At 43.6% G+C, this 11,498-nt stretch overlaps 1 protein-coding gene across 1 annotated transcript; it reads right to left on the reverse strand.

Annotated features, from left to right (window-relative positions):
* Positions 1-935: 935 nt before the first annotated feature.
* On the reverse strand, positions 936-3,640 carry siglec15l (sialic acid binding Ig-like lectin 15, like). Its single transcript, XM_070442344.1, is given in 9 exon segments — positions 936-1,009; positions 1,190-1,228; positions 1,336-1,434; positions 1,524-1,568; positions 2,116-2,184; positions 2,280-2,466; positions 2,468-2,631; positions 2,750-3,145; positions 3,517-3,640. Coding segments are annotated over 9 exon segments (1,074 nt in total). The 5' UTR covers positions 3,560-3,640; the 3' UTR covers positions 936-977.
* Positions 3,641-11,498: the final 7,858 nt, after the last annotated feature.

Raw genomic sequence — 11,498 nt, forward strand, 5'->3', positions numbered from 1 at the left:
TCCAACGCTTCTGCATCATGGTTCTGCAGGGGCGTTTAGTTATTGTGATGCACCCACGCTTTCTGCTCTGGTTCTGCAGGACGTTTAGTTTAGTGATGCACCACACGCTTTCTGCTTCATGGTTCTGCAGGGACGTTTAGTTTAGTGATGCACCACACGCTTTCTGCTTCATGGTTCTGCAGGGACGTTTAGTTTAGTGATGCACCACATGCTTTCTGCTTCATGGTTCTGCAGGGACGTTTAGTTTAGTGATGCACCACACGCTGTCTGCATCATGGTTCTGCAGGGACGTTTAGTTTAGTGATGCACCACACGCTTTCTGCTTCATGGTTTCTGCAGGGGCGTTTAGTTTCGTTTAGTGATGCACCACATGTTAAGAACATGGACATGGACCCAAGCGACTTTGCGTCCTTGAAAAATGCTATATAAATACTATGTATTATTATGAATATTATTATTATTATTATACACCAATATGAGAAAACCCTTCAGTAGTTGGATTACAGAGTTCCTTGCAGAGCCGGTGGTTGACCACACTCAACCACAGGTACACTCAAGTTTTGCCCAGATAGCATCAGCTGGTTCTGTGGAGGTTGAGGCGAATGACTGCACTGGAGTTCCTCTTTGGGTTCATGTGACGTGTGTTTAAAAGGAACGCTTCACTTCTTTGAAAGGAAACCCAGAAGTATAATGATGTAATGGCGCTCCAGAACAATAACAGTTGTTATTGAGTAACATTTTTGACAATTAGAATAACAATACAGTTACAATAACACTTCCATAAGAATAACAATATAAAAACGAAATCTACCAAGTTGTCCCAATGTTGTGAACAATGGCAATAAGACTGACTGCCAAACTCTCGTAGATTTTTTTTGAAGGTGTCTTGGGAAATGTCTGTCAGAATGAGGGAGGTCAGTTTCATTATGACATACCTCTAGAGTTGCATTCTCTCTGTGGTGCCTCGGCAGTTCACCCTAGCATACCCTCACAATAGCATAGTGGACACCTGAAATGACAATGGACAGCATAATCAGAATAATGGAATGACAATGAAGAGTGAAGGGTTGGCATTATATCATGTTATGTCGTGTTAAGGACATTGCTGTTTCAGCTTTATTATGCAATCTTAGACTTTCTTGTGTCACTTTCAAGAAAAGCACTATGTCAAGGATAAAAAATAATTCACCTTCATCTGGTATGGGGACACGAGAGCTTCTTTGGGGTGCTTAAAAGAAAAGAGGGCAATTTCACAAGCTTATCTGAGCTGGTTCTGGTACTTAGTGGTATACCTATGGAATTCATGGCCCAAAATTGCAATAATTGAATACTTACATTGAGTGGTGGTGTTCAGTTGAATGGTTGCGTATACCAGATTTAGCTCCATGTCGCCATCTTCTGGTGAATCATGTTTATGCAACGACTGTGGGCTTTCTGTTTGTGCAGAGAACGACAGTAATAAACGATGTGACACATTACAGATCTGAACCATCAGCAAATCCTTTACGGTCTTGTCCACTCACCCATTTCTGAGACATTGGCGTAGATAGAGGATTCACTGACCACAGCTTTAGAAACAGGGAAGTAACATGTACAAATGTAAACTGCTGTGACGCACAAAGTTTATGACTGAATGAGAGGACATGAAGAGCTATGCTCAGACTCGATACTGGACCCGATCTATGTTGCCCACTTCTACAGAGGTGTAGTTGGGACAGCAGGCAGGGATTGAAGGAGACGGGAGAAGAGGGTGTAGAATACACAGACAATGAGTGGGCCGTAGACAAGTAAAGTTGATGGAGTGGTACATAGGGAAGCATATGTGTGGAGATAGGCAGCAGGTAGTCTAGCGGGTTAAGAGTGTTGGGCCAGTTCGAATCCCTGAGCAAACTAGGTAAAACATCTGCCGATGTGCCCTTGAGCAAGGCACTTAACCCTAATTGCTCCTGTAAGTCGCTCTGGATAAAGCGTCYGCTAAATTACAAAAATGTAAAAATGTACTGAATAGCTTACAACTTAAACTGGCTTTCAACTCAAACTCMGAGGAAAAATTATTACTGATCAGAAATACTATTCAAAGACTCAGATTGTCTAGAAAAGAGTAAGACCYCTTACCTATAGCAGGATCTGTGCACAACTCAGATTGCTGCTTAATCTTTTCTGAATTGCAGTATCTCAGGTATCCTTTTGGAAAAGACCAGAGATAGTATATGAATCTGTAAATACACCAAAAATATAATATCTTAACTAGTATTTATTTTCTTACAGAGATCACCTACCTCTTTTTCTCAGGTTAAATAAAGCCCCRCCAAGGAGCAGCAGCAGAAGCAGGACCCCACACACAGAGAGGGCTACGGTCAGCACAGTGGGTCCAGGGGGGAACCGTCTCTCTGCCCTCCCCAGGCTGTTCTCTGCCCTGCAGGTGTACACTTCCTGGTTGAATAGGGGATTGAACTGTCCACTGAAATGGGTGGGTTCCTATGATGCTGACACCTGGGTCTATGTTGCCCTTAGAGGAGGAGAACCAGGTGATGGTGGATGGGGGGTTCCCCTCAACTACACAGCTGAGGCTCCCGTTGCCTGGTCCGAGGGACGCCTCTACCCAAGACAGGCTGAGAATCTGGGCCTTAGCTAGGGACAAAGCACAAACCTTGCATGAGTATCATTTTGGTAAAGAGTTTCATTTTCCTAGACCACCAGACCCTCAATAAAACATATTTTATTGCTGACAACGTAGTGAGACCTTTACCATTGATATTGAGCTGTGTGCCGCTGGCAGTCTGCCACTTCCCATCACCCCAGTAATAGTCCAGCTCCACTCTGCAGAAGTATACTCCATTGTCTGTGACCGCCAGATCTCTGATGAGGAGAGAGAGATCCCTCTGCTTAGGGTCTCCTTTGACTGAGAAGCGTTGGTATGACTCTGGAACTGAGCATTCATTCATTCCACCCATAGTAACATTTGTCACCTTGCATTGGAAGAAGGGCGTATCATGGAATTGTCTGGTGATCCACTGAACTGTGATGTCTTTGGAGTAGTCTTGTTGCTTGGGGTGGGTGAAGGAGCAGGGTAGGACCACATCTCCTCCTATGGTGCTATTCACTACAGGGGGAACTGTCATGAACCACTGTTGTGAGAAGGTGCCTAGTGGGAGGAATATTAGTTCACAATTAGAGAAATTAGAGAAATCAACCATATTATGGATATTTCATGTTTGTTTTTTCTGATCTCAAGTGTTTTTTTAAACTTGRATTCTAATTGGTTCAATAGGCAATCTATTGCTCCTTGTTGATATTCTGTTGTACTTTATTTAAACACACGTCACTACCCAAAGGATCAACAAATCKTCTCTTATGATACTGTATAAACATATACTCATCAATATTACAACAGTAAAGATGGATAATTCCTTTATTTCCAAATGATTCAAGAATGCTAAKGCTTAAATAGGAATGTTTCACCAAAATGAAAAASTGGATGTGAATAGAAATAGGTAAAACTGGAGTTTGGCCTACCTGTAATGACAGAGACGAGAGAGAAGAGTTGAGCCTGCAACATCCTAAAGGTAATCAAATATATACGTATCCCACTAGCACMGGAGAGAAAGAAAGTCAAGTCACGGAGAGGAATTTCTACAAACACAATGCCTCAAATCAGGAAACAGAGTTGTGAAATGTACAACATGAGAATAGCCCTTTCCCGTTTRGTGCTGACTGTGAAACAAGTATGAGGGCTTGGCTGAGCAGAAGTGCATTAAAAATGGAAGTGTATTATTTCTTTAGGTCTCTAATGTGAATTTAAGATATGTTTCCTGAGCCTCTTTACCTGCTTTTGATAATTCTGATTATAGAAAGCCTTAAGACTGGAACAATGAAGGGGACCTCTGTTTAGTCTTAGTGAAGATTGAAGCAAATATACAAGTAAAATAATAGTCCTACAGCACCTTCAGCACGTAATTCAAACACCAATTCTTACTTGTTCTCAATCAATTTGAAATTAGTATTGAAGCTAGCGTGAGCCGCTATGCGATTTTAGATTGTGAGAACAGATTAGCAGACCGAGCAGCTATTTAGAGGTTCGGATCAAATATTTAGTGCGGGATCAATAAGCGATAAGTGACCAGTTGATCTAAACGTACGTCGGAGATCGATGGGTATCAAAGTAGGAATCAGGATTGGAATCTTGGATTTCTTAGAGAGGGAAGAATCCTTGGGTATTGCTAAGCGACAATTAAGTGAGTGACTCGTAGGTAGCACAAAAGCAAACTAAAAGTTAGGTGGATCAGATTTTAGTGCAATGAAGCATAAGTTTAGACGAGGGGGCAATCTATAAAGTTGATTTACCTGATTGAGGTTATCCACATCTGAGCATGAAATCAGAGATCCCAGCCCCAAATGCTATACCAGAGGTGACTCACAAATTTGTTGTAACATCAGCACGCTCTAGTGAAACAGAGTGCCCCCATCGAACTACCGTGGCCGGAGTGGGTTATCGTCATGCGCAGCATAAGCTATAGTTGTACACGAAGAATACAATAGTCGCTACTCTTAGTATGCAACCACTCGACAAATCATGAATGCAGCAGAGATTCACCGTATATTGAGATCCCTGAGCCCCATATCTCTAGCGTCCATATGCGATGCCTACGATGGCCATCCACCCTAGGCACACGAGAGTCCTCTCAGACGCAATTGATAGTGCCGAGGCCCCATGTTGCAAGGATCTAGTGAACACACCGATTTACTAGGACGCAACAGCGCTGAACAGATGGCTCCGTATCGGCCATGGGACCTCGGTCCAGCCCCATGAAACTTCCTCTACCAGGGCCTGACCAAGTGTTTGGGATGCCTCTGGATCGACGGAGTAACGACAGCATGTTCCCCCGAGTTCACCGCCACTGAACAACACTACAACGTCGCACAGCCGATGGGTCCGGGAAGGTTAGGAGCAACATTTCCACCAGGCCACCAATTTTCCAAACAACACCTGCTCCCAACTACTATGTGCAAGTGAGAGTGTGGTCATGTGAGAGGCAATTGGTGGGCACACCATGATTTTAACTGACTGGTTTCTGATCCACGCCCCTAGTTTTTATTTAAGGTATCTTGTGACCACAGATGCATACAGTCATCTGTATTCCCCAGTCAGCTTAAAATCCATAGATTAGGGCTACCTGAATTACTACTTTTCATTGACCAATCCCTTCTATGAGAACGTTTGGAATGTCTGAGTGAAAGAGCCACTTTGAAAAGTTGACCCCGCCAACCGATAACGCCCATATGACTAGTTGAGTAGGTTGCCTTTGTGTGTCCAGTACGCAGATATCCATTTTTTAAGAATAAAAAAGAGACTAGTAAATATCTATCTGACGTACGAATAAGGAGTGTTCAATGCCACATTGTGGGTTATGGGACCAAGACAATGAGCCAAATCAATTCAGGAAGTATAGAAATGTGATTTTCTGACATGACAGTCTGATCTCTACCACACATACAATTATCTGAAGGGTCACTCAGTTCAGCAAGGATTTCAAACATAGAATCAACCACAACTGACCAGGAGGTTTTCAATACCTTGCCAAAGAGAAGGCACCTATTGGGTGATGGCGTATAATAAAAAAGCATGGTGAGTTATTAATGACACTTTGGATGGTGTACCAAAAAAAAAAAAAAAAGATACCCAAAAAACGCAGAAAAAAAAAAAAACCAAAAAAAAAAGTAGACAATTACGACCCAGTCACTAACAAGAAGATAACAAGCAAACACTTCGCTAACATGCAGTGCGCCAGAGAGGAAGGAAAACCGTTCATGGATATATCCAAAACCAATGAGCGAGACGCGCGAGGTGCGGGACGCGAGAGAGCGGGTCATCCAAATGTGATCTTATCGAATAACACAGGTACTCAGAATGAACATAAATAATTAACAGGAAAATAAAATTAATGTGAGTGAAATCAACGGAACGTACACGGCGAATCGTGGTGTGTGAGCAGGAGTGGATGTTATTGCTGCAGAGGGAGGGTAACTGGTAAGCGAAATGACTGTTTCGCAAGCTACATTAAGCAGTTGTTGCCGATGGATAGAAACATGTTAAAGGTAGGAAATAATATACAGTCTTAAAGAATTCCACCAACCAATACACACAAATTCGGCAGTCTTTGTCTTTTAATTATCTCTGCAGCGCATTTATATTAACATGGGCCAGCGATACAACAGGGCTGAGACACAATTCCCCATTGTCTACAACTACAAATCTTGAAAGTAAAAGAATGGAAATTAGGAAGATATATAATAATTATTCAAGTTACGGCTGGCCAGCAGAGTGTCCACAAGCAAAGTATGGCATTGTGAGCACAAAAAATGTGACCGAGCAAAGAAGTAAAACGTTCGTTTAGGAAGTGAGCAATCGGTCAGCATACATGGTCTGAAAATTAAGAAAAAGCTAGTGAGGAGCGGTAAATGATAGATAACAATAAATAGTTGGGCACAACTAAGTGTATCCATTAATTAAGTGGCCCGTAATTGGGCGTCCCCCCATTAAGTAAACGCCGCTGCCGCATTAGTACGCACAGTGGTCCCCAGACTTTATCGTCGGGTCTAGGCCAGTAGGAGGCATGAGGCGCGATCGAATGTAATAACACATACGAACTGAATCGTCTCTGAAACAAGCAAGCTGGCCACAGGATGGTCTGAGGAAAATAAATCTAGTAAACAAGACCCAAAGCAGCCTATAAGAATCCATATAATATACCATACTGCGCTAGAAAAGAACTGGTATGTCTTTTGGATAGGAGGAAAACTGAGGGGAAGGGTGTGCGAATCAACCAAATACGACATCACACGACATGAGTAAATGGCCTAACATCCTCAATACAATAACCTAAATGACGAGAGTAGGTGAATCGAGCGGGCTCTGCTCATCAACCGAGCTAGTTAACCATATCTCAGAAAGATCCTAAGACATCCAACATGAGTACTTGGCCTTGAAGTCAGCTACAAGCATCAGAAAAAAGCGCAAAAAAGTTGTGCCAAAAGAAATTTACTTTGTCCGTGGACTCAAGCAAAAGTAACAGATGTATTGTGTGGGAGATGAAAATAACACTCCACGGCAGCTAAGCACGCATCACCAACTTTTACCCATCACTACAGATGTACCACTCCTCATAATGTTCTCAAGCATAGGGGTACGGGTGCGCGCTGCATTCGCAATGTTCACTCGTAGCGATCTAACAGAGGGTACAATTGTAATCATAGATCAAAAACAAAAACAAAACGAAGAAGTTAAACACCAGCAACACGTCCCGTTGGTATACCAGAACCTCCTTATCCTTACACGGAACATGACGTGTGATCAAATCACCATATTCACGAGCAAGGACAACATAACCTCTAAATTACCATCAAAGAATCAGAAACTCTATTGCATACTGCGTATGCGTCTTAATCCAAAAACCGTACAACTATTTGAACTGTCCTAGCATGAGCGAAGCGCCTAGGTGTAATGTTATTGAAACACTTACAGAGGAACAAAATCGTATGGCTATAAACGTTAGAAGAAATGCGGGCTGCTCTAGCTTAACTTTATGGAAATTGTCAACAATCCTACCTTGACCAGAACTTAAAGAAGACATTTAAATAAATACAACATGTGCACATATTGTTTCCAAATCCAGCGCGGTGCAAAAGCATCATATATAGCAAAGACTGCCGAAACCACCCAAAGATAGAGAAACTCAGTCAAGACTATTTAAATCGGACAGCTGGCCCAAATGAAGAGATTCTAAGATCAGGAACACATATATAAAACTCAGAAAGGCTCTGAAGCAAATATTCTGTAGATCAGAAACCAAGAGGGATATGAGCTTAGCCTGTATTAATTACGTAGTCTTTTATGAGATATAAGCACTTTTGTTACGCGGCTATATATTACTTCCACTTATGACCATAAAAGAGGGAAAAGGGTTATGTTGATACGAGATCAAAGAGATAGAACCAACCAACTTAGAAAGTTCAAAATTTGAAAATCGCAATGGAGTTAATCCCCAGTGGGTTGTTAAAGCTATTCAAGCCAAATTTTGGGAAAATCAGATGTTGGTAGTTTGTTGACCTTATAGTGCGATACGCGCAGCGGATAGTTTATGGCTAATGAGAGGGAATGATGACGCCTAGTGCTTATACAGTCATTCCCTATGATGACTTGCACCTGGAAGAGTAGTGTGCTCTGGCAGGGCCCACGGGTGGAGAACTTAGTGTGCGTAGAGAAATTCGGACAAGCACTGATAGCCGGTGAGGCATGAAAGTGGAACAACGATAGAATTCCTCCTGCATACTCTAAATCCTTTAAACACAGCCAGTCCAGCAAATGGGAAGCAAACCACCATGGGCCACCTCATGGCAGGAGAAATGGTGAAGTAAATAGCTTCCAGACATGCACATGTTGTTTTAGCGATGAAGGTAAAAGCTATGAAAAGTCAAATCTAATCGCGTGACCTTTCTGGAAGAGCGGAACTACAGTCAGGTATCAAATACGTATTGTCAGATCCAAACTGTAGCGACAGGTCTTGCAACGGGTAGCTGAAACTGACAGATGATGGGGAACTACTAATTTTAGCACTGCTTTTTTCAGAAGCAAAATGGAAACAGAAAAAGCAAAGTTAGATCAAAAGTTAAACTTGTCCATTCATCAATAAACAGCATCGTGATAATCGTTCTCTCTAATTTATCAAATGAGAATTAGGAACATGGCGGGATTGGTATGCAACAACCACTAACAGAACTGAACAATGCATTTTAGCTGTAACGAGGTGAACTAAGCAGGAACATCCTGATTCCAGTTATTTGTACAATATCGAGTCTGATTGATAGTTTATAAAGACAACACAGAAGTATTGTAGGTATTGATTATATAATCATTATCTACAATCAGTTTTGTATATTTCCAATCGTCATGTTTCAATGTAAACTTATCTTCATCGACTTCGGATATAATAACGAAGCTCGCCAAAGCTGCTCTTGCCGCTCTTTTTCATTGTTCGTGTAAATGCATGGTTTAAAAGTAGACATAATATTATGAACACATCCAAGCCGCTGCGGCTCGAGCATCTATGCTATATTCGTTTGTAGTGCTTCGGCGAAAAGGCATATTAAATCGAGAACCTCTCGAATGACGGCTTGAGGTCCAATGAAAAAGGTTCAAGCAACAGGAAAGTTAGCCTTTCTGAATATATGACCAAAATGAGAAAGGAAGCACATGTCTAAACCGGTTTGCTTACGTAATGCTCTTAGAGTCTACCAATTCTACCGGTACCCCTTTCATCCATCAAACTGTTTCTGCCAAACCTCCGCCATCCTTCCCCTGCAAAAAGGTCTCCGTCGGGCTTCATTATCGATGCCCCTGTGTCCGGGACTAGCGACTGGGCCAAAGGCTCTACCGTTTCGCACACTCGCGCACTATCAATGACTATCCCAACTTTCGGGCCAGGACCTGCCTACAAGCGCCACGAGAGCCCCCTAGCAGGAACCTGCAGTCCTAGTGGCGTTTTAAATCGCCCTGGAGGGGAACCCCCAGTACTGAGAGCCCTAACATGTGTACACGAGGCGACTCTTACATTCGGCGTTTAGCGCGCTCTATCAAGAATAATCATAGCGCCGCCCTCGATTTCCAGGTAATCAAACGGAACCGCTAGTATCTAACGTTACACGTCGTATAAGTTCCCCAGGTAACACCGCAGCAAGGTCTACCAGCCTCGTGAACAGCGAAGAGAGTCATTCAGTCAATACGGCGAGTTCACAATCCTCGAGTTCAAAATACCAGACAAGTAAACCAAATTCACAATTCCAAGAGATAATAAGTAACCAAAACCAATCCAAAGAGAATGTGCGAATGTTCAGGTGAACTGTATTTAATGGACTGAAATAAGATATATGAAAGCGGTAAGGGATGGAAGATCCCCTTAATCCTAATTATGAAACTTTCAGTGAGACCACTGTAAGCACTATAGCAGACGAGTCCCCAGTTTGTTTTAAGAATACCGGTGAGCAGCAGTTACTACAACTGCTCAACTGCCACCTAGGTCTAGAATGGAGAGGTTGCGTAGCCCAGTGGTGTAATGAGCCCCAAGTAGTAGGAGAGACCTGCGGATTCACTTCTATGACGAAATAAATATCCTCCAATAAAGTAGAATAATGAATTATGGTGCAATCTGAACTACGTTGGGGCGCCCGAGTACGTGAGAATCCCTGGTTCTCCCAATATCGTTCTATGCTTGCCGAACTGTCCAGAAGTGCCCTGGCCTGACCATAGCCTCTAAGGTGCACGGTGTGAAAACGCGCGAAAGCTGGCTTGAAGCAAGGAAGCTTCTTACAGACATCCCAGAGTGGTCCTGTCACAACCGTGGTAACAATAAGCGCCCCTCGTGAAGGCAAAGCGTTCGCCCTGAGACGACACCCGGCTGGGGCCGAATAACCATGCCTGCTCGACTTAAGCGAGCTCTTTATCGAGGCCAGGAGAGCGTCCGACATCCTCCCTCTCCAAAGGATCCCCGTTGGTGTTCAAACAACAATCCAACCCTGCGCGAGCGACCCAAGCCCAAGGAGCTTGACCGGGGATGTGCCGTCCCACCATACGGCGCCCCGCAGTTACCACACCGTTGACTCAGCCCCCCCAAGCCCGCCCTGCGGGCAAGGCAACCCAAGGCCCCCTGTACAAAGTTCTCCATAGCCCTCCCCAAGCAGGCACTGCAGGCAGAATTGCCAAAGTTGCAGAGCAGATCGGTGGGAGGGCGCCCTCCAGCTGCTTGACTTCGGCTGCTATCTCCCGCTCGCCTGATGGGCAAGTGGTCCCAGCTAGCACATAATCCAGGAAGAGATGGGCATCGGGGAGCGTGCGCAGGTGGGAGGATGGCGCCAGCAGTAGGGCTCAGATCGCGTTGTTCATGAGGGGGTTACGGACGGTTATGCAGAAACGTCGATACAAACCACACCGATAATGCGCAAGCAGCGATGTGTGTGTAACTTCTCATGCACTTTTCCATTTCCTTCCAAAAGACCCAGACGTACCTTATGGAACTATTTGCATGTAATTAGAAAAGACTCCAGTCCATGCATCCCTACCAAGTGGGCAGCGAGTGTTTTATATTGTATTAAATGGAAGCAGTGGTAAATCATTAGTTTTATTGTTTATGATCGTGAGGACTGCATCATGCGTGTGTTAGAGATGGTTGTGATCAATCTAACTAGTGTCAAGCCCTCACAAATGGGGGCCGTAACCACACAAACCCGCTGTTAACATTTAAACGGTGAGGATTGTAATATTGTGATCTATATCGCCTAAACGTCGGCGGGAGTATCCGTTAAGGAGCAGGAACGACTAACAGCTGACCAAGACATAGCTTGTATTAAACAGATAGTACCCACGACCTTTAATGTCAAATTAATAACGAAGCTAAACCTTAGTGCGTGACCAAGAAGCTGCAGGGCTGGGTAGACGCAGTGACTGT

This window comes from Salvelinus sp. IW2-2015, unplaced genomic scaffold (genome assembly GCF_002910315.2).
Source record: "Salvelinus sp. IW2-2015 unplaced genomic scaffold, ASM291031v2 Un_scaffold8077, whole genome shotgun sequence".
In the NCBI taxonomy this organism is placed as follows: domain Eukaryota; kingdom Metazoa; phylum Chordata; class Actinopteri; order Salmoniformes; family Salmonidae; genus Salvelinus; species Salvelinus sp. IW2-2015.